Source organism: Sturnus vulgaris, chromosome 4 (assembly GCF_052056855.1).
Source record: "Sturnus vulgaris isolate bStuVul1 chromosome 4, bStuVul1.hap1, whole genome shotgun sequence".
Classification (NCBI taxonomy): Eukaryota; Metazoa; Chordata; class Aves; order Passeriformes; family Sturnidae; genus Sturnus; species Sturnus vulgaris.
In genome coordinates this window covers 68,476,195-68,499,042 of record NC_142246.1, presented here as the reverse complement: position 1 = coordinate 68,499,042, position 22,848 = coordinate 68,476,195, and the positions used below count along the sequence as shown (strand labels likewise).

General features: G+C 38.1%; 1 protein-coding gene across 5 annotated transcripts; it reads left to right on the top strand.

Annotated features, from left to right (window-relative positions):
• The first annotated feature begins 63 nt into the window (after positions 1-63).
• Positions 64-20,009, top strand: ABHD18 (abhydrolase domain containing 18). 5 transcript variants are annotated; one of them, XM_088164172.1, is made up of 15 exons: positions 64-255; positions 2,237-2,382; positions 2,720-2,878; positions 3,196-3,304; positions 5,889-5,973; positions 6,478-6,578; positions 8,224-8,302; positions 8,394-8,480; positions 8,972-8,997; positions 10,831-10,969; positions 12,715-12,804; positions 13,090-13,191; positions 14,092-14,470; positions 16,456-16,618; positions 17,270-20,009. In XM_088164172.1, the coding sequence occupies exons 4-15, from the start codon at positions 3,213-3,215 to the stop codon at positions 17,319-17,321; spliced, it is 1,395 nt and encodes a 464-aa protein (XP_088020298.1). In that variant the 5' UTR covers positions 64-255; positions 2,237-2,382; positions 2,720-2,878; positions 3,196-3,212; the 3' UTR covers positions 17,322-20,009. The 5 variants fall into 5 exon arrangements, with proteins under 5 accessions (XP_088020298.1, XP_088020297.1, XP_088020295.1 ...); XM_088164171.1 differs by having other exon boundaries at positions 2,717-2,878; XM_088164169.1 differs by lacking the exon at positions 2,720-2,878.
• Positions 20,010-22,848: the final 2,839 nt, after the last annotated feature.

The following is a 22,848-nucleotide window of genomic DNA, read 5'->3' as shown; positions in this document are numbered from 1 at the left end:
GCGCGCGGAGGGGCGGGGCGGGGCGGGGCCGGTCGCCGCCCGCGCGCGCGCCTCCCGCGCCTCAGTGCCCCGCGCGCGCACGCGCGCTCGCCAGGCCCGCGCGCGTGAGGCGCGTCCCGTCCGTCCCGTCCCGTCCCGTCCTGTCCTGTCCCGTCCCGCCCTTCGCCCTCCCCTCCTCCTCCTCTTCTTCCTCTTCTTCCTCTGCTTCCCGCTCTCGTCCTCCCATGTCGTGCCTCAGCACCGGTAGCGCTTCGGGTGAGCAGAGGGTGACCTTCGCGGGCCGTGGCGGGCCGGTGGGTGGCCGTGCTCCCCGCCCAAGGAGCGGCGGTGGCGGAGCGGCTCCCGCCGAGGGCAGGCGATGCCGGAGCGGCTCCCCCTCACGGCACTGCCCGGCTCCGGGGGCGGGCTCCGGGAGCGGAGGGGCCGCGGGGGCCGTGTCCTGCCTCCTGCCGCCCCTTCCCGCGGGCACTGAGGCAGCGCCGGGTCCCGCCGGGCAGGGTTGGAGCGGGGGGTGGCAGGGATTTGGGATCGGGGGTCCCACCTGGCTCCCTTTCGAGTGCTCGGGTCAGGCTTGCAGGGAGCTGCTGGCAACCCTGCTTTAGGCCCCGTTGTTTATCCTCCGGCTCCTGTGTGTCCATCCCGTTTTGTGGGGCTTGTGTCTGCCTTGCCGTGACTTCTTTGGGATTTCTTTGATTTTCTCTCAGAAAAAGACCTGGCGTTAATTGTAAGAGACGGGGGGTTTTTTTAATAGAGAGGGAGGGTAGGGAAGTTGACAACTCCGCCTTCTAAAAAAGAGCCTCCGTGGTTTTTTCAGGTTGGCTGCGGTGAGAGCTTTCTCACGTCCATGTATAGAATAGAAACTACACTGTGGGCCTTGAGTGAAGTCCTTGTGTACTTTCCAGGGGTGGTTTTCTTCTAACTGAAGCTGTTTGCACGGATAAAAAGTAATAGCTGACCTATGTTTGTTTCTGTGTTTCTTCTTAGTATGCTTTTGTATCTACTGCAGCTTCCATTCAGTATTCAGAGATCGCGTTTTGTAAATCTTTCTGTGTTAACAATATATTAATTCAAGATTCAAAACACCGACCCTGTCTCTTGGGCCACGCAGCTCCACAGCATCGTTGTCAGGTCACTGCTTCCAGCTGACCTGTCTCACAGTGGGATCGGGATGTGGCATGTGTGCTGTCAAGTGGAGGAAACAAGAGTTTCATTCTGAAACAGCCTTTCCTGATTCTTTCATCCATTTCAAATCCTCGCTGCTGGAATCCTCCTGTTAATGTGAAATTATGAAACTTCAGCCTCCTGCAGTTGGATTTGCCTTTCATGGCAGTGAAAGTGTTTGTAATTGTCTTTTCATGCAGGCACGGGTGGGCAGTGACTGAACAGGTCTTGCCCTTTTGTTACAGAGATACAGTAGGGGCCATCCTCCCAAATTTTTTGCCTCGATATTTCTGAGAAGTTCTATGCAGCATACTTCACATACTAGGAATATTCTTTTTAAATTTGTTTTAGTGTTTCCAGTGCTCTTTCCAGTAGTGCTTTTATCTTGATTCTGATTAATTGAAATATCCTGAGTTACTTCAGTCTCCATTCCATCAATGAAGCAGAAGAGAGGATGAGCCAATGCTTTTGCCTCAATCAATATTACATTCAAATATAATGTACTTGCCTAGAAAGTTGTTTTGGCACTCCCTTGGTGCAGCAGAGAGCTTGCAAGGCCAGACTTGGGATTCAAAGCAAAATCTACATCATGTTTTTAAAGTAAAGCATGCCCAGTATGGTTTTCTGCTCATTTCATGTATTTATTTTTACCCTGTAGTGATTGAACCATCCTGGAGCCATTGTGGATTTCTAGCATGCTTGTTCTAAAATTCAAGTGCCTATAATTTCTGTTTTTATTCTAGGTGTTAACAAGTTCTCCTTTTTTTTCTGTATATTGATTCTTAAATATTGGCTTTCTAGAAGTGCAGAGGAATGTTTTTATTAATCTGACCGTAACTTTGACTTGTTATAGTCAAACAAATTTATTTTTGAAAGCTACCACACTGGAGTGTGGCAGAATAAGTGCTTTTGGATGCAAATAAAATTTCTAAGACACTATAAATTAAATTACACTATTTTGGAGTCTGATGAGATTATTGAGTACATTTAGTATGGAGGGATCTGGAAATACTAGAAAATGCCTGAAGTCAACTTACTAACCAAGTGTTTGATTATTAAATCTGTTGTTTTCTAGGTATACACAGATCCTGGACTTTATTTTTAATTGAGTAACCTGCATCCTGCTGACCAAGAAACCAGATTTAAACTCTCCTTTTTAGTAGTGTTTGGTTGTTTTTCTTCCTTGTTGGAAGGGCTCAGCAGTGGCTCCTGTTCACTTCAGTAAGTATTGCTTTGAAAATAATACTCAGCTTGCCTAAAATCTTGTTAGATTTGGCTCTATTTGAGTTGGTGTATTTCTTGAAAGAGAAATGATCCTGTCAAGGATTTTGAGAGTGTACTTTCTTCCCAGAAAGGAGTGGGAGAAGCATTGCTTTGAAAACCATAAGAAATAGCAAAATTGTAAAGGAACTGATAAAATAAGGATTAGGATGAATGTTTAACACACCAATGAAGGCAAGATTACAAAAATAAACTTTCTCTGCAGCAGTGACTGGAATGACATTCTTTACCTCCTTCTATGTATTCCTTTTCTCTCTCTGTCCTCTGCATTAAGAAGATGAAGAGATGAAGTCTTCTAGTGATTTAAACCCAAACACTGTTCCAAGCTTCCATTCTGAGATGTGTTTATGACAGCCCACATTGACTGAAGAGTTTTGCCATCATAGCTCTATTGAGAGGACAAAGATCAGTGCTATTGTTTGTTTAATCTGTTCAGGTAAAGTGCAGTAAGGACTGGTTGAAGATGCCATTTTGATGTAGTCCTGATGTGCCTCCTCAGCTGCCTTGTCATCAGTGGTGTATGAATATCTGGTTTTAATTAGCATTTTGAATTCCTTCATATTGTATCAACTGCTTTTGTATTTTGTTCAAAATGAAGAGTTGACCTGAATAACAATAACTTTCTTGGAATACATTAGATGTCTTTTCCTTAATGCAGAAACCAGAATAAGAAACCACTTTGTGTTACAATCAATGAATTTGCCACCCCTGTAGACTTTAACTGCCTTGTTTTTACCTCTGTTTTTTCCCTAGATGACAGTGTGCTGCTAATGGGTGTAAGTAAATTAGATGTCTTATACCGAAAGCTTCTCCTCACTAAACTTTTCATCAGAGGATGGGGAAAGCCAGAGGATCTAAAAAGGTGACTTGCTAAAAAGTAACGGCATAAACAATATGTTACATTAAAAGAAAAACCCTTACCCTTGAAGTAGCAACAGTATTTGCTAGCCTGTATTTAAAATACCAAAAGTGTTTAAGTTGGTTCTGTTCAAGAAATCATGTGTTTCTAAACCAAGGGAGTAACTGGATTTAAAAGAAGTCTTAAAAAGATTTGCAATTTTTTTTTCTGTTTGAGGAGGCTCTTCTTGAGAGAATGTCTATGTGCCCAGCTATTTTTTTACTTGTGTTTATCTGATGACGTACTTCAAACAGCATCTCTGGAAGGGTTTTCCAAAATCAAAACTCGATGAATTTCTGCAGAAGATTTGTTTCTGTTTAACATTGAAGTGACTCTTGCTATCTTTCTGTCGCTTCCTAATTAGTTTTAAAAGTGCAAGATTTAATCAGAGGTTTCTCTCACAGCCCCAAGTAGTAAACTCTTTATTTTTAGATGTCTTGAAAACAATAAAAAAATGGAAGTACCTCTTAATTTTTAAGCATTTAATTATTTTTATTAATTACTATTGAGATTAACACCTGGAAGTTGAGCACTTGTATTTCTTAAGTATAAAAATGAAATGGCAATATATATATTCTGCATTGTGCAGTATTTAAATAGGAAACCTGCATTTAATAAGCTCACTCCTATGTATATGAAAATCAATAAAGAAAACTTTGAAAACTACTGAAATAAAATTTTGTGCACTGGATAGCAGTGGAGTTTTATGAGAGCTTTTTTTTTTTTTTTTAAACTCCACATGAAACATCTGATCTGGAAATGGCACTTGGACTGCTTTGCATGTCTGTCTTCAGATGATTTTTTCCTCTTAAGTAGCAGACTTTCTTGCAAAATGATAACATTGGCTTTGGTTGGAATAACCAAAAACGATGGGGTTTGTTTTGATTGCAGCATTTCTGTATTCTATTCCATTTGTGCATCTAAAATGGGATATTTTAATGTTATCAAACCCCACTCTTTGAAAGACCTTTGGGTTCTTGGTGAGACATGGTGAAGTTTCAGTGCCCCATTTCCATCTCCCTTCAGTCCAAGCAGTGTCTCCATACACGGAGCCTCTGGGTGATGCTGCTGCTCCCCAGTGCAAGTGCCTGGGCTCTGGAGAGTGATCACACCCACACCAAATGGCAATAAGGGAGTGATGCTGGTGCTAACAGTGATGTCAGTTAAAGTTCCTCCTTCTTCATTCCAGGGGAAAAACCCTCTCCCACCAGCTCAAAAGTGGTGGGGGAAGCAGGAGGCAAACTTGCGGGTCTGCAAAGGGGAAAAAATTTTATTATTTGTGTTGCCACTGACTGGGATGGAGATGAGCTGTTCCCCAGCAGCCTGGCTTCACCTGGATGAAGAAGGAAAAATGCTGACTCCTCACACTGCCTCGTGGGAAGAGGGTTTTTATTTTTGTTTTTTAATTCATCACTGTGGAGCTTCATTATTAAGTTATTAAATTTTTTATACTTCAGACATTATCTGAGATTGAATGACAGACTACTCTACCTAATCTGAAATTTTGTGTGCACACCCTTGTTGTGATGAATGTTAATATCCTAACTCCCGGTCCTCAACTCATTAGCAAGGGTTGGAATTCCTCAGCAGAGGCAAGATTTAGCCTTCAATATCCACCTAACTATGGAAAAAAAGACATAAATGCAGTATTTGTAGAAGATTTATAGTCAAACAAAAAAACCATCTTTTCGTTTTGCTAACCCTCCACACTCACATCTCACGTCTTTACTGTTACTTTCTCAGAAATACTTAAGGCAGTTTCTATAAGAGAAAAGCAAAGGTTATAAAGTAGAGCTGGTTTTTTGTGTGGTGATAAACTGGATTTTCTTTCCATTCTTTGGGTTTTCTGTGGTGTTGGGGAAGTGAACAGGTCATACCTCTGCACTTTTCACTCAAACCTGTTTTAGCTTGTCAGATAAAGTGTGTATTTATGAACATAGGCATCAGCAAGTTATGGAGTATTTAAGGTTGAAAGAGCCAATTTGAGGGTATCAAGTCAAAATCCCTGTTCAAAACAAAGCTGACTTCTTTGTTTCTTCAAGTTACTTGGCACTTCATTCACTTGAAAGGCACTTCATCCCTTGAGGATGAAGATAATTTATAGTTTCCCTGGGCTATTTTTCCACATACTTAACTGTGAAAGCAATGTTTCACTTTGCTCCAGGAGGGATTTCTTACACTGCAGCTCAGGATCATTGCCTCTTATGTGTTCATGTCCTTCAGTAAGCTTATCCTCTCACTGTACACCTCTGAGAAGAGTTTTGTCTCTTTTACTGGCTCTGCAGCCCATTTAAGTAGCAGAAGAAAACAACCAGATTTGCCCCTTTGCTTTTTGTTCCTCAGCAAGGTACCTGAGACTTTTTAACTTAAAAGCATGCTATGGTAGCTACCTATCCTATGGTGGCCTGATTAATCTGTAAATGCAAAGCTGGCTTCATTACTTTTGTTTGTTTGTGGCTTACTTTAGCTCCTGAAATGTTATATAAATATGTCTCTTCTTTTTTTTAGATAAAAAGCTGAATCTTCTCTACTTGTTTCCTTTCAACAGAATATTTGAATTCAGAAAGATTATTGGAAACAGGGAAAAATGCCAGACGCTCGTTTCGAAAGATTACCCAGTGTTCATTGACAAGGTACTTAAAAGCAAGAGATGGGTGTGATTTAACTACATTTATTTTCCTAAGGGTATATAAAGGTGAAATAACTTGGTACTTAACACCAGGCTACTTTCATAGGTTACTAGAAGAGAATGGAAGGAAATAGAGACTAAAGCAGTACTTGTACAGATACTGGTTTTTTTCTTCTTTTCCCAGTAGTACAGTAGTAGGGCAGCGAGATATCAAATGTTAAAACTCGGTGTTCAAAACTTAGTCTGTGTTATTGAGTGTATTTTAAATGGAACAGTATTACACCTTTCTTTGATTCCTGTAAAAGGTTATTTAATAAAATCAAAGTTGAAAAAAAAGTGTTTTGATCCTGTTGATAACACGTATCCCTATTTTTAGGAGTAGGCCTCAGCTTTGGGGTTTTTAAGCCAGTTTTTTACCCTATAACAAATTCTACTTTAAGAGATTTGCTTTCAGAGCAAGTTAAAGACTGACATAATATTTATTGCTACTGTCCCATTCTTTCTGCAGGTTGAGGGGCAATCAGACTGTAAAATCCTTGAGGGGCACTTCATTTCCCCTTTGGCTCATTGTGTCCCAGGTATTCTGCCAGTGGAATCTCTTGTAGCAAGGTAAGAGAAACCAAGAGGTATTTCTGAAATTAGTTCTGCAGAGAAATAATGGTCTGTAAGTAGTTTTATTGTGCAACTAATTGATTGTAATGCAAACAATCTGTAAAGTCTTATTCATGTGTGAGTTTAATCTATGTAAAAAATCCCCTAGCAAAGTAGAACTTTTTTGGTTTGGGTTTTTTTGTTTGTTTGGGGTTTTTTTAGCATAGAAATCATATTGCACAAAGCTGTAGAATACCCTGAGTTTTTTAATTACTGGTTTGGTTTTTTTGCAAATGAGGGGGATTCTGGAAATGAAGAACAGTAGTTATTGTGTTATATGTAGCAGGAGAAGCTGTTTATATCAAAGCATATTATGTTGTATTTGAAGGAGCCATTCCAGCTTTCCATTTCCATTGAATACAAAAATTTTGTATGTGTGATAAAGTAGCAAGCTAATTTTATTGTAGCCAGAAAATCTGGTTCCTTTCTTGCTTGACAAACAAACAAACAAACAAAAAAAAAAAGAAGGAAAAAAAGCATTCTCACAGAAAGCTAGAGGTTCCCTAGCAGTGCTGGTTTCACACTAACACTTCTTTGCAGATTAGGAGTGGGTTTGCAAAAGGAGCATAATTTCTTTTTGCTTTTAGTTTTGAGCTGAACTGTCGTGATGAATTTTTTTTCCCAGATTTTGTTTGTTTAATAACATAAACAAAAGTTTGTCAGCTCAAGTTGATACTGACATTGTAAATTTTGTCAGTAATACTGGTTGGTGTTTTTATATGTATGCTTAAGCATGTAATGTTAGGGAATGTGAGAAATAGGTTGATAGTCAAGAAATCAGTTCTGTTCCACTTCTCTACTGGTTAGAGAAAGAAACTGTTCATGTTTGTTAACATTATCAAACTAATTAGTGCCGTACTGGAAAATATAATATGCTCATTGCTTCCTCATCTATGTTCTCTTGTGCTTTGTAGCCAAGTTACTGTAATTGTTACTTTGGCCAGTATTGTGACAGTTTCCAAAAGCTGTATACATTTCCCTCAAGGTGGTATGAATGTATTTCCTGAAGTGTAATGCTCTTGTAGGTAAGAGTGCTCCATCTTGTGGGGAAAGTAGTGGTGGCTCAGAAGGGATTTTTTTTCAGTAGTTTATACTGTAAATAAGTAGCAGCAGAAGACATTAATTTATTCATGTTGAGTGTATAGAATAATTTCATGGTTTGTATGATAGGGTTTCATTTTTTTTTAATTTTTATTTATTGCTCATCTTAATCTTCAATTTCAGCTGTTGTGCCTTCAGGAGAAAAATAGCAATGATGCCTAGGAGAGCTGGACATGATTATTTAGGCTGCTCTTTATCTGAAGTTGCATTTCTCCACTCTGCAAAGTTTAAATTGTGATGATGAGGTAGTAGTCTTTTTTAGGAACATGATCTTTCATCTTGGCTCCTTTTCTTGTTTGGCCTTTCTTCTGTCCTACTTTCAGATTCCTTTGTTTGCTGAATGTGTTCATGAAAAGTGATGTTGCTGAATTGCTGGCAGTTTGCCTGCATGGGTTACAAATACTTCTGTTGTTTTGGTTTTGTTTTTTTTAATTAATTTCTCTTGATGCAGCTTGTAAATAGATATTCTTACTCTGCTAAAATAAGTATTCATTTCTCACAGATTTCAGTTCATCATACCCAGAAGATGGAATGGCAAGCACAGACCTGTGTGCATTCATTTAGCAGGCACTGGAGACCATGTGAGTGTGTAAAATATAAAATTGATTATTACTGAGAAATTCAACCATCAAATTTTGTCTTACCTATATTGTTTGTACATCTTGTCTTTAGCACTTCTGGAGGAGACGCACGTTAATGGCGCGGCCAATGATTAAAGAAGCCTGTATGGCTTCCTTGTTGCTAGAAAATCCTTATTATATCCTTTTGTGGAAAACACAGAAGTTATTCCTAATGTCCTCTCTGCAAGGTAGAAGAGTTACCACACTCGTAAAATGACAACTTTTTGATCCCCATTGGGTAGAAGCAAAGAAAGTATGACCATTATGTGAAACACAATTGTATAGTACCCCAGGAAACTTCTGAGAAACTTGCTGTTACCACTTCAGATTTGGGTTTTTTTTTAAAAAACAGTTAAGTTTTTTTCTGTCATCTTGTGTAACAGTATCATTCTGTTTTATTAAATAGGATACACTTTTTTCCTGCCCATATATCTGACAACAGTAAAATGTTGCAAACAGCATCATTGAAATAGACTGAATTTAATTCAGTGACAGTTAAACACTAGGAGTTTAAATTCCAAATTTCAATTAATTCATGATATTTATGCATATTATTTATTTTATCTATTTTTTAAAATTAACAGTTTTGATAAAGCCTCTTTTACTTTCTTTAACTGGAGTCTTTTACATGGCTGTAGAAAACCTAAGGATCAATTGTAAGTATTCCTGTTACATTTATGGATACTGAATTTTTAAAATACTGCTTCTTTTTTTCTCTTTTGAGCCAAAAGTTGTCTAAACTTTGATAGCTTATTAAGAAAAAAACATTGCAAAAACCACTTGTAAGCTGCCAATGTGAAATTATCTGCTCTTTGCTAAACTGCTTTGGATGTTGTGTTAGGAGATCTCAGGGATCAGCAAAGTTTGCACAAGATGAACTTGCAGTACAAAGTGAGATGCAAACATCTTGTGTGAGAGCAAGCTAGGTCCATTTTATTTTCCTAACTCACATCTGCATGAATAAGTGCTGCTGTTATATTTCAGTCACCTCTGAATAATCCTTGCTCAGATAGCATATTTCCATTATAATAGCTAGGATTTTGCTTTTCCAAGATCTTTTAAGGATTTACAGGCATATGAATAAATCTAGTGTTGATTGGTTGTTAGTCAGGACGCTATGCAATATTCAGTATTTTACAGGATTTGTTTCTTCAGTCAGTTTCTTAAATTGGAATTTGGAAGTCTAATTAGGCAGTCTTGGCTTTTTACTTTTTACATTTTCCAAACCACAGACGTTATCAGAATTCAACAGGATATGTGTCTGAGGCAAAGCTTTTAGTCTCCTAGTGTTTCTGAATGTCCTAAAATGAGTTGGTGTTTTAATCCTAACTCGGACATTTAACATGACTAGAAGACACAGAGAAGGTGTTTTTTGTAAGATTATGAGAAAGTGACAGGAGAAAACATGTGCTGGAATACATCCATTGGTAGATTAATTTCCAGTTATGGGTGATCTGAGGCAGAAGAATAAATTAAATAACTCTGTTCTCAGTTGTCCAGCGTGTCAGGATTGTTTCAAGGGTGGGGGGTGCTCAGTCTAATACCCCAACAGGTGATTGTCCCTCTCCAATACAGGGTTACACAGCATTAGTGTAACAGATGACAGTGTTTTCAATAAATACAGCAGCTGCAGAGGGCTGAGGGATCACACAAAGCTCTAGGAAAGAATTGCATTAGGCTGTAAATGCTGCTCTGCAGCTATGTTCATTTCTGTGTGACTTCACAGTGAGCTTTGTCCTTGTGCTTCGGAGTGTTGCAAATGTGACAGTGGCATGCTGGCAGGAGAGGCTAGGAGCCCTTTGTAACCTGGCTGTGGTACTGAAAATACTCAGTCCCCCTCCCCAAGTTAGACATCTATTATTTTTAGGTCCCTCTGATGGCTCAGCCAAATAGATTTCTACTTTTTTTGTGTGTCTTCTGTGTTTTAGTGCTTTGCAGTACACTGCTGAATTCTCAATACTGTGACAAACCTCCCACTTTACAGTTTCAGTCTTAGAGTGACACTGATGAGTGCTTCCAAAGCTGACATACTGATTGCTCTTCAAATGTTGTGTGCAATTTTTCAATTATGTAAAACAGGTAAATAAGAAAAAAAACAAAGCCTTGTTTCTGCAAACGAAATAGTGTATGCCTAGGACAGTATCACTTTGATTCTATTTCTAAAATATCTGCTACAACTTCACAGGGCAGAATATTGCTACTAATGAGATGCTAATGTTGGTAATTGTTTCCAAAAGACCAAGCTGTCAGTTATATTACATTAAAAGCATAGGCAGGTGTCTATTTCTAGTTCTCATTTGGATGAAAAATTACAAGTACCAGAAAATCTGGGCTTGCTTTTTCCTCCTGTTGAATCAACAGGAGTTTAGCTCCAAAATTCTCTGGGATTGTGATGAAGCTGTGTATAAAAGTATGTATAGAATGATAAGAACTGTCAGAGTCTAATCTTAGAAAATAAACCCTCTATTTTCCTTTTCTGGGGAGAAAAGACGGTCATGTTTAAAAAATGTCTCGGACCTGTTTGTGATGGGAGGAGCTCTAATTCTAGAATCGGCAGCTCTTTTGCACTGGCTAGAGAGAGAAGGCTATGGACCACTAGGGATGACTGGAATATCCATGGGAGGACATGTAAGCTTTTATATCTCCTGTTCAGTAATTTTTCTTTTAACTTCTCATTTGATCATGTAGCATATGGACATAATTTGTTTTACAGTGTTGATCTCAGAAGTGCTTTAAAATAAACACTTAGAGTCATGAGAAACAAATTGTTGGCAATTCTCATGTTCTGTGGTGCTGAATTAGTATAATCCTTAATATGTACTGACAAATCATAGAGCCCTTTGTCAGCCATCTCCCAGCAGGCTTAATAAGAATATAAACTTCACACATAATTGTTTTTTTTTCCACAAGGGTGGGGGGCAGAAATGTTTGCTGAAAGCAAGTCTGCACTGATCGATTGCTAATTCTCCCTCTTTTCCTCCTTTCTGCTTGCTTAAACCTTTGTGTTTTAATGCACTGTGTGAAATACCCCCTCTTTGTGGCATGTTGTAATTGAGGTGAATTTTGGTGTCAGTGATCATGGGTACTGATCAGAGATTTCTGTGGTGAGGTGGATAACATTTTTTGTGTGGCACTGTGTATACTCAAACTAAACCAGCAGTGTATCAATAAGGTGCTTGAAAACTAATACACAGTTAAAATGTCACTGCTTGTGTCTCTGCAGATTATCACAGCTCTGTGAGACACAGGTGCAAAGCTTATTAAAACAACACATACCTTTCTTAGTTTGTTAGGAGCTCAATAAATAATGTTGGTAATAGTAGTGTTTCCCAAAAGGAAAATATTCCCCTAAAGCACAATTTTATAACTGTAAATGTGATAAATGTACAGAGCACCTTTGTTTTATGTCAACATCACCCTGCTGAATCAGAAACCTCTGTGAAATAAGTGATATTTGATGTTAATCCTCTGTAGAGCATGCTTTCCAATGGAAGGTTGCAAGCATTGATTCAGTTCTGCTAAAGGGGAGAGACTTCTACTACTGCAGAGAATCAGAACATAGATATGTGGTGCTTGTAACTTTTTATTAATAAAAATAATTACAATGGAATTATAGTTCAGCTGCATAAATCCACTCATTAGAACATCTAGAACAGACACAAAGTGTTTCATATTAATATAATAAAACTTGTCAAGAACATACCATATAGGGAACTTCTGTACATTGAACTTACTTGCTCTGGCTTTTTCTGGGATAAACAGAATAGTCACAAAAATATGTTCTGAGAACTGATGCAAAAGTAATAATTCAAACTTAAAGGACAGAAAAAGAGTGTGCTTAACATGTTGAATTACTTCTCCTTCAAATATTGTTTCCTGTATACAAATTTTTAAGTATAGAGTTTTAAATAGTCCTTCTCATAGATTGTCTTTGTTTTGCATTGAAATAAACTTGCAAGAATTTGGAGGAAAGTTTTACAGAAGTTTTTTATGGTTTTAAACAACTAATAGCTTGTAATAGTTTTTATTAGTATAATGATAATTAATGCATTACAACTGTAATTCATTGAATTTTTATTGTAATTAATGGAATATTTAGTAAATATTCCATTGTGGATTCTTATAACCAAATCCCATTCAGCCTTGAAGGGAGTCCTTTCCAGAGCAATGTTTATTTTTAAAAAAACCACTGGAGGCTAGATAGTAACTTCTAAATATGTGAAAGTATATCCAGCTGCCACAGTCCTTAACTCTTTGGCACCACGTGCTTCATTAATACCATGTAAAGAAAATTGAAATTGAAGATGAGAGAGTTCTTTTTACCATATTGTGAATTCAATCTTCAAATGTGTAATAAGTGCCTTTGATTCTAGATGGCTTCACTGGCAGTGACAAACTGGCCTAAACCCTTGCCATTGATTCCATGTCTTTCCTGGTCAACAGCCTCTGCAGTCTTCACTACGGTAATTAACAAACTACAAAATACATTTTTTGTTAACATATTAGATTATAATCAGAAATGTAAAAATGTTAAAATACCTAGGCTGGCCACAAGGGAGGTGGGATTCCATGTCCTGTGTTTTAATATGAGCTTGTGCTTTGATTGCAATAATTCTGAGAGCTGTCTGGGGATAGACTTCCACTGAAAAAATCAGGAGAGGAACAGGTCAATTTCCTGTGTGTATCATTATTTTAGAATGACCTCTGGGTTTTACTTGTGTACTGAATGCTTTTGTTTATCATCTCAGGGTGTGCTGAGTAAGGCAGTGAACTGGAGAGAGTTGGAGAAACAGTATTTTACAGAAACGGTGTATGAAGAAGAAATCATTCAAATGCTTGAATATTGTGGAGTAAGTATGGTTTATTTTATCTATCTGCTAATATTTACATGTGCAAATCTAGCAAATAATGAAACTTCTTTTTACTTCCACTAAAAGTAGACAATTGTTAGCTAGAACATACTGGTATGTTGCTTTATGTTTTGATACATTTAGTCTTTGAGGGAAAAACCTGAGAAAACAAATTAGTATTTTGGTTGTGTAATGCGTTTAAAGTGTAGTCCTTGCTACAAGTTTTACTTTTGATCACACTTAGTATAATCTACAACATAAAATGTATTTAGTCAAAATTCTGATAAATGCCTTTTTTTTTTCTCCCTGAAATTCTCTCCTTTGTGATAGTTCTTCTTCTAATACCTCACAGCAGGAGAAGAGCAGCTGGGGTGCACATAATTGTTACTTGGGCACTTGTCATTTTTAAGTCAAATACACTCCAGCAACACTGATGGAGAAGACAAAATGAAAAGAAGAATTATTTTTCAAGATGTTCAGCTTGTGTCTCTAGTATTTAGGCACTGTCAATTTTTCAGTCCTAAATATAATATTAGACCTGGTCACATATGTTCATTTTCTGTTATTATTATTATAATTATGTCATTTAAGCTTAAATGACTGTAATTACATATTCAGAGTTTAATACAAAAAGAAAAACAATTGTTTCTATCACAAGCTTATGTATATGTATGTGCCTCCTGAATTTTTCTTAAACTGACAGAAATGTAGAAAGAAATTATCCAGAGGTTATGATGATCAGGATTTAATTGAATGACCTGCAAGCTGAAAATAGAAGTGAGCAGTGCTGGTAGTGTCATTTTTTTAATTTTTGTATTTTTTTTAAATATGAGTTCATCTTAAAAATAAAACTAACCAACTGGTTGAAGGGAGAAGCCTTTAATTGTTGTCTTTGTTTAGACGGATTCTTTCAAGATGGGACAAGACTTTGTGAAGAACTTCCCTGACAGTGTGGACAGTCTGGCAGACATGGACATGACTTCCAGAATATTCAGCTTTGAGTCCTTGAACGACACTGTACCTAAGGAATCTGTTCACACCTTTGCCACAAATAGAAGTGCTCTAAGTGCCTCGTCAGAAAGACTCTTAATGCAAGATGCTCCTAAAATGCAGTGCATAAATCAAACCTTTTCCACCAGTAGCAGTAGCAATAAAAACTTAACCAGCCCACAAGGACACAGGGTAAATACAAGGAGAAGGAGTGAAACTTTACAGAGAGAATCCTTAATGTTCATGAAGGGAGTAATGGATGAATGTACCCACGTAGCTAACTTCCCAGGTAACTAACTAACTTCTTTATTTCAATGTGCACTTTGGAAAGCTGAATAAAATACAGGGGGGAAAGGTATTTTCTTCATTCTCCAAGGGTAAACCTGCTGGCACCTTTGCTGAAATATGGAAATACTGTGAGCATTATTCTGTAGCATCTATTTACTACTCCATTTCCTAATTGTTTTTCTGTTCTTTTTCGATGGCCGACTAATGACAAAGTTAATTAAAAATTTACCTCTCGGTATCTTTGCTCATTTTTCTCCTCTGCCTTGCTGTGGCTTTTTTCAGATATAGGAATAAAACACCTGTGTGATGTGAGTAATACCTAGGTCTAATTAATCTTAATTAATCTGCTAATAAGGTTTTTCAAGCAGAAATCTCCTACTGACTTCAGATAGAAAGTAGCCTGCATAGGTGAGCACCAAGCTTGAATGATGTTGCCAGTAAAAACATTTTGGGGATCCTTCTGGGCTGGTGCAGGCTGGTGAATCCTGTTTCCCAGGACAGGCATAGCATATAGGGGGAGCTGTAGTCCAGCATTCCTTGGCGTTCAGAACAAACCCTTTCCAGCAATGCAAACAAGTAATTGCTTCCTAGAGCCGCCTTAAAAGGTTCTGCTGGAGTGGGGGCTCAGAATTCCTTTTGTAGCAGTTCATGGTTTGGCTGTGCATGAACCTGCTGAAGGCATCTCCTACAACGTGCTTTGACTTCAGACAGACTTGTCTTTTAATGTCAAAGCTTTCTTGGTACTGGGACTCCTTGCCACCTCATTTCTTAATTCTGGCATTCAGTACTCCATTGGTACAAGTGTTTAAATTCAAATAAATGTTAAAAAGAAATAAAAGGAATCTACACTAGTGTAGATTTTTTTCACTGCTAGCCAGAGATGTTTTGTGATGAATGCCAGTGAAATGCTTTCCTTAAAGCTTTTAAAATTATTTCAGTAGACAGAAAAAAACCTCTAAGTTTTATTCTATGTACAGACTTTCTTGTTCATCTAGACTTTTCCAGGTATCATTTAGCTAAGCACTGACCTTTCTTGGAACTTAAAAGGATCTGTGATCCTGATGCACTTGTCAAAGTGAGGAAATCCATTGTGTCCAGTCTCCCAGATCTCATCATTCTCTGGGAGACTTTGCATCCCCTGCCCAGGTATCCTTGGAGTGAGGCCAGAGAAGAGCTTCACAAAATCTGCCTAATGCTCAGATTTCATGAAAAATTGAATGGAAGACTTGAATTCATCTCAGCATTGCATATTTACTATATATGATTTAGTATGAAAGAAGGAAGAGATTAAATTATTTGTGACACCCCACTACCAGACATCTTGACTGGTCACTCTTCAAGATATCACATATTTTCTTTGTGAAGGGAGAAATGTCTGTTTTCAACATAATTTTGGTGTTATTTTTCTCAACATCATATTGGTGTTATTCCTGCTAGTAATCTGATTGGTGCAGTTCTGGTTATGAGTAATAAATATGTATAACAATATGTTGGGATTTTTATGTTGCAAGTAAACCATGTAGGAAACAAAAAAGAAAGTGAGCATAGGCTGTGCTTTCTGACCTCTTATATGAAGAGTTGTCTTTTTTCCTCCTTGAGGGGAAAAATATATATGAAACTTCTACTCTGTTGAATTTCATAGCTCTTTTTGCCAATAAAAAGGGATCTCAAAGAACTGACATGAATGCTATAGAGTTTTGTTGATAAGAGGAAAGAGAATTCTCCTGTGAACTTCACAAGTCTGAGGAATTCCTGCTCTAGGGGTGGGAAGAGTAAGGGTTAGTTTGTTTTTCCACTGATGGCCTCACGACTGTAACATCAAAAACCAGATAAATTCTGCTGGAGACTTTAAGAGCATGCAACTTTATTAAAGCTTTGAATAATTTAATTTTTTGGGAAAATAGCATTTTGACAACAGAAATCTCAGCTGTTGTGTTTCTATTTCTTACCACAGATGAATTCAGTTTTTGCTTTGTTTTCCTTTAGTTCCAGTTGACCCAAGTTTAATCATAGTAGTACAAGCCAAGGAGGACGCGTACATTCCCCGCACCGGCGTGCGCAGCCTCCAAGAGATCTGGCCAGGCTGTGAAATCAGGTATCTGGATGGAGGTCATGTCAGTGCCTACCTCTTCAAACAAGGACTCTTCAGGTAAGGTGAACAGAAAAGTTTAAAATTAAATTTTAGATTTAATCAAAATGAAAGCTTGACTATAAATAAGTAGTACTTGCATGAATTCGTGTCTTAGTAATATTAAGCGTGGATTTTCTGAAGACAGTTATGTAAATCAGTTTTATAAATGCAGTTCAGTAGTTTTCAAAAAGTTAAATACTTTTGCTGTTAATTTTAAAATACAAGGAATTAGGAAGACTTTATACACCACTTAGGAAGTCTAAGCAACAACAAAAAATACTAGCCCTGCATTGGGTCAATATATGCTAACCAGTAGTTTATTGCTATTTAAAACTTCAGCCTTACTTTTATGATAGCTGCTCAAAAATTTCAAGCTATGCATGTCTGATGGTGTTTGAGTAGAAAACTCCTAATCCGTCTACATTTCCTCTTGCATGAAAGTTGGAAAATAGTCCCACTCGTTCCTGAAATATATACTACTAGATTGAAGTGAGATATCCCAGAAATAAAGGAAGGAGAAAATACCACCAGATACCACATTTTTATTGAACATTGTTTTGAAATTGTGATGATAGCTTTGTAGATATGTTTGTAAATATATGGAAAGATGCCACTTATATCTGCCCTTTCCCAAATTATACAAACTCCCTTCTCTTTTCCTTGTTTCAGACAAGCGATTTACGACGCGTTTGACCGCTTCCTCCAGAAATACACTATGTGATCTTTCTAATGCATTCAGACTGATCTCATTTGTAATTCAGCTTACTGGAACTCATGTTTGGAAAACAAGCCTCTTGTAGTGTTGAGCAGATGGTCACTGACTGTTGTAGGTAACAATTACCAGAAGTGGTAAAGTACCAGCATTGCTTTCATTTCAATCCAGTGCCATTCTGACACAGCTGCTTCAGCGTTACCTGTGAAAAAACAACAGCAGCATTTGTCAGTGCATGAACAGTTCCTGTCCTTCATTTCTAATTAGACTGTGTGTTCCTTCAATTCTGAATAAACTCTGAATCGTGTGTCAGTAGAAAACAGACCAATCAAGTATTGGAAGAATGTAAAATGTGCTGTGGGGCTAAGCTGCTCTCTTGTGTTTAGTGTGGTTTTGGTTTGTTCCAGATACCTCGGTTACCTCTTGCTTCCTTATGGCCTTGCTATTCCTATTGTGTTGGACTGTGGTTTTGCCAGCACAGCCTCTTGTGTTTGTCACTGCTTTTCTCTTCAATTATGAATTGAAAATGAGCCTTAGCAGAAGGCTCAGCACCACATCTTGCAAAGAGAGACTTTGACAATTCAAGGAGAAGTGAGAGAGAGATGGTTTTGTTCAATACGTCCGTGAAGTTTTCCTGCCACTGAATTAAACCGTGCCATTACACAAGGATCATGTAGCAATTCATCAACCAGGTTCACAAAACTGGAATAAGTGAAGATCAAGTGTCTGGTAATTAATTGTTTACATTAATTCAGTTGGATAACATAAGCTTCCAGATTTCTTTTCTTTTTTTGGAGTGTTAGATGAAATGGAAATATCAGCATTTTACTTTCTTAGCACTGGCTAATTCTAAGCAGTTAAGTTGACAACAGATTGTATGGTGCTATAAAGACCTGTTGGAAATACTTCAACAGATGTCCTTTCTAAAGTCCACTCAGCGCTGATATGCAAAATACACTTGCACTGTATAATTTAAAAGATACGTGAGACTAAAGGTTATTGAAACAGTTAGGTTTGCTCCTTATTTTTCAACACTTGTCTTTTTTAATTGGATGGAAAATAAAGAAATTTGGATTTTGAACACATTAAAGAAAATCCAAAGTCTGTTGTTTCCTCTTTTGGGATCAAAAATGCCAACAAATTACAGTAGAATAAAAGGTTGTCATGTACCAACTGTGTGGGTATCTCTCCACATCTCTCTTTTTGTGGTAAACTCCTATAACATTCTTTTAAAACCAATTTGCAGAGAAGCTGAAAACTGAAACACTTCAGTATTTAGTGCAGTCACAACTAGGATTACTCTGAAACAAACAAAAATATCCAGCCATTTCTCAGGATGTGTGACTTCTACACCTTTCCAATCAAGCACTTTTGATGTCTGTGGTTGCTGTAAAGGTTTTCAGTAGGCAGAGTATGGAGCAAACAAAGCTCAGTTTATATATTTTCTTGAATTTTAGACAGGTAGACAGGACTAGTAACTGTGAAGAAATCATGGTTCATTTGAAAATCAAGTGTGTTCAGATAAAACTGAAGAATAACCCAAATGATGTAACATACAAATATACTGAAAATGCAGAAGATATTCTAATCTGTTGGAAGTTAAATTGCTTCTTTCAGGTGGTTTTTCATCTTTTATTTGGAGGGTGTTGGTTTTATATACGGGGAGCAAGCGTGAAGTGACTAGCACATTTAAACACCGAATATTTGGAGGGTTTGAAATTAAATATTAGTAAGTTTTCCAATTTAAAATTGAAGTCTTGACTAGTGTACTGAAAGATTCACGGGGTTTATAAGCATATTCATCAACTAAGAGTGCTTTACCAGAGTACTGTCTGCTGTTCAGCAGCTTTTGTAGCTCTCACATTTTAAATGTAATTGTGTGCTTTTGTGTCCTGCTTCTGTTGCAGCTATGAGAAAGGGAGATAACTGGTGGCAAGGGAAAGGGCTTGAATAAATGCAAGAGAGAAAAGACAGATTTTGTAAAGGCCAGGAGTAAGCACAAAAAAAATCAACTATGCTACAAAGTATAACATGCCAAAGCAAATATTTTCAAAGCGCACAATACTGGGAATTACACAACTGATGGGAACTGTGCATCCTGAGGTTAGTGTCCCGATGGTATTACTAACAAGGTTTAACTCACCAAAAGGGCACAGAAGGAGGTTTAGGCTAATACCCCTCCTGCTGTGAGAGTGTCTTTTGGGACAAATGCTGCTCCTGGTTGTGAGAGTGTCTTTTGGGAGAAGCAGTGAAGGACTGGTTTCTGACAAGGATAAGGAATCGCACTTTGCTCTGTAACTGAAGTCGTGGTGCCAAATATGAAAGCCCAGTAAGCATTATTTAAGACATTTCTCAGGTTAGAATAACAAAAAAGGAAAAATGAGCTCAGTGGTCTATTTCTGCCAGTTATCAGACATAGGGAGCTGGTCTGTGAAGGGAAGAATCTTGCTGTTTTTAACCCTTGGAAAATCGACTTTTAAAATCATATTTTAAGGTTAAATCCTAAGAAAGTATAAATAATCCATTTTGATGTTAAATGAGAATGTGATTTTAATCCAGAAGTTGCATGAGAGAAATATTGTGGTAAGGTTTCTTCCGTGTAGCAGGTAAGCCATTCTGTATGTCTTAAATTTATTGTAAAACTGGCCTTGGTAATTTTTTTTGTTTTAAATTTTTTCAATAAAAGTCCTGAAAACATTTAGGTGTGAGGGGTTTTTTTTCCTCTCTTGTTAACAGGTGTTCAAAATGCATCCCACTGTCATCCTGTAATCCTTTCTGTTCCTACCAGAGCTGTAGCACGAGGAGAGCAGGTAATCTACAGGACACGATAAAAGCTTCACACAACAAACACTGGTGCTGCTTTGATGTTTTTCTACATGCCTAGAAACCTAGTAAAGAAAATAAGCTTGTATCAGCTAATTAAGATACCATTGTGATTCCAGTTTTACAATTGCCAGGGCAGGACACATCTAATAGTTGTCAGATAAAGCGTTTTCTAATTTTTTCCCCAAGGCCAATAAAACCTCCCAAACAACTCATAAGGATTATTATTATTATTTATTATTAGTAAGGATAGATCTTTGTTTTATTACTCCAGAAAGTCTGCAGAAAGGAAACACTATATGAAGGAATGGAGTCTTGCTGCTTTTTCTTGCTTCTTACTGGAATGTCTAGTGCCTGTAGTGTAGATATTCTCTAAACAGAAAAGTGAAATCCTTGGATCCTTGAAAAACTATTTCTGCTTCATAGCTGCTAACACTTTGAGGCAGGTATTTTTTTTTAAATTTTATTTATTTATCTTAATTGTTTCTGTCTTTTTTTTTTTTCTTTTTTTTTAATGTTGATCTGAATTGCTGTTGGTTGGGCAGGGAAGTTTCTTTATCTCAGACTGCCAGGTTCTCTGCCAGCTTGGTAGTAATGATAAGTTACAGGGCATGGAAAGGAGCTTTAGGGTGGTCTGTAACCATGTAATTCCTCCTGAATTTTTACCCTGTACGAGTAAAACACTGCTATTCCACGCAATCCTGGAATTTGCAGTGTTCCTTGGTAGGCTTGGGTGCTTCCACACAAGGTAAAATGTGAGCATTAGAACATAAATAAGAATTGTTCTTTTCCTGGTTCCATTTGGTGTAAATCAGCCCCTTTTCCAAACATGAGCATTTAAAGTACGGTGTTCCCAAAGGCAAGAGAGTTTTGCCAAAGTCTGACCCACACTGCTAGAAAGTAACAAGGAGGAGGATACAAGTGGACAAAATGTGAAGGATGAGTCCTAGCAACTGTAACAGCTTTTTATATCCTCTTCAGTCCTAGTCCATCCAACAAAGTCTGGGGGAAGCTCTGTCCTACAGAATTAGCAAAGTAAGTATGGCCAAAAACTTCTCAAGTGCCACGTAACTGATCAACTTTGGTGCTTTTTTACCACCCCCCCACATAATTAGCCCTTAATTAGTTTCCTGTTTTTTTCCCTGCTCTGTTTAGGTTCCTGTACTGTAGTATTCATGAAGTCCCAGCTGGCCTCCTCCTCTGCTTCCTTATCTTCTAACACTTGAATGGGAAAAACGAGGAAACAAGAGTTTAATCCCCTTATTACCTGTGACTTAGGTAGAGGTTCTTTATTTTCATATCACTCTAAGCTCTGCTTAACTTCTGAGTTTGGGAGACCAAATAGAAGAAATGGAAGTTGTTTTAGTGTGACTGCTTCTCTTATTTTCAGGAATGTAAGCAATCAGCATGTCCTTGATTAGTAAATGTATGGCATCTGAAAAAAATTGAGTTCTTGGTATCCAAGAAAAATGCCTCTAAGGGTTTGAAGACTTGCTGTAATTTTAATAACTCTACCTTTTTTAGTCTTTCTCGATATAAATTTTAAAAGAAAATACATGTCACTTTCAGTACAAAAAGTGCTTAGAAGCAGAAGTGATGTTTTTCTCTATTTATGAAAATTCCTCTAACTTTTGGAGCTGAAATCTGCAATTACAGGAATGTGCATTAACACATATATGTGGTTTGCTCCTTGTCACATAACAACTGTAGCTTTAGTTTCAAGCCTTTACCACAGCAGGCCATTAATTTTCAAGTATCTTGAACAAAGCAGCAGGCACCTGGGGTTTGCTTTGGCATAGGCCTTGACTTCCACCAGGTGACCTGATCTGCTACTACTGGGCACACAGTTCCAGAATAATCCTAAAAATGTTTCAGTGCCTGAAGCGTCAGCTGTGGTGGGGATTTGTTGAGTTTTTTGTTGATTGGTGGTGGATTTTTTATTTTTTTTCTGATGAAGGAGTAAAACATGATCTCATTAGAGTTGAGAACATTACCCTGAACATATTTTACTGCTACAAAACCTAGGAAATTTGTTTAGTTGTGACGCTACTTCAAACATATTTGACTAGCTTTATAGAAGCTTATCTGGGAATTTGCTTAGTTCATTAATGAAATGTCGGTGTTATTTTTTGGAAGACCTGTTGTAAGAAAGGGAGTAAAACACAGCTGAGAGATGAATTAAAGAAATGGGACGGGAGCGGGTGTCTTATGGTGTAATCAAGAAGAATTGTTGGAGCACTAGGAGCTGGCAAAGAGGGAAAGGAGTGATTAATGTCGTGCTGTGGTGGCTTTCCTCATCCTGTGACCGTGGGATAATGCAGTGGCAGGAGCGTGGGTATAACCAGTGAGCGTGGAATGAGTGAGCGTGCTACTGTGAGATGATTTTCTGGGGGATTTTTGGCAGAAAGCAGAAGGGCAGACGGGAGACGGTGTAATGGCAGAGGTACCTGTCCATTGGAATGCTTTAAATGACACGGGATTCCCTGGCTGCTGACACCTCGAGTACGTTCTCATGCTCCTGTCGAACTCGTTCCCGAGGCTGTGCCCCGGGGAGCGCCCTTGGCACCAAGGAGACGCTCACATCCTCCTGCTCACCATATCGCCGTGCAGGTGCGGGCGAGGCCTGCAGAGCCGAAATGTCCGAAAGGGCCTGGAAAGCCTCCCGGCCGCGTGAGGTCACGGCGCACGGGAGAGCCCCGGGTCCCTCCCCCGC

Coding starts and splice junctions, on each gene's coding strand:
- ABHD18 (XM_088164169.1), top strand. CDS start 3,213: ATGGGTGTAAGTAAATTAGATGTCTTATACCGAAAGCTTCTCCTCACT. Junction 3,305..5,888: donor AAGCCAGAGGATCTAAAAAG/GTGACTTGCTAA, acceptor TCCTTTCAACAG/AATATTTGAATTCAGAAAGA. Junction 10,970..12,714: donor GAATATCCATGGGAGGACAT/GTAAGCTTTTAT, acceptor CTTTGATTCTAG/ATGGCTTCACTGGCAGTGAC.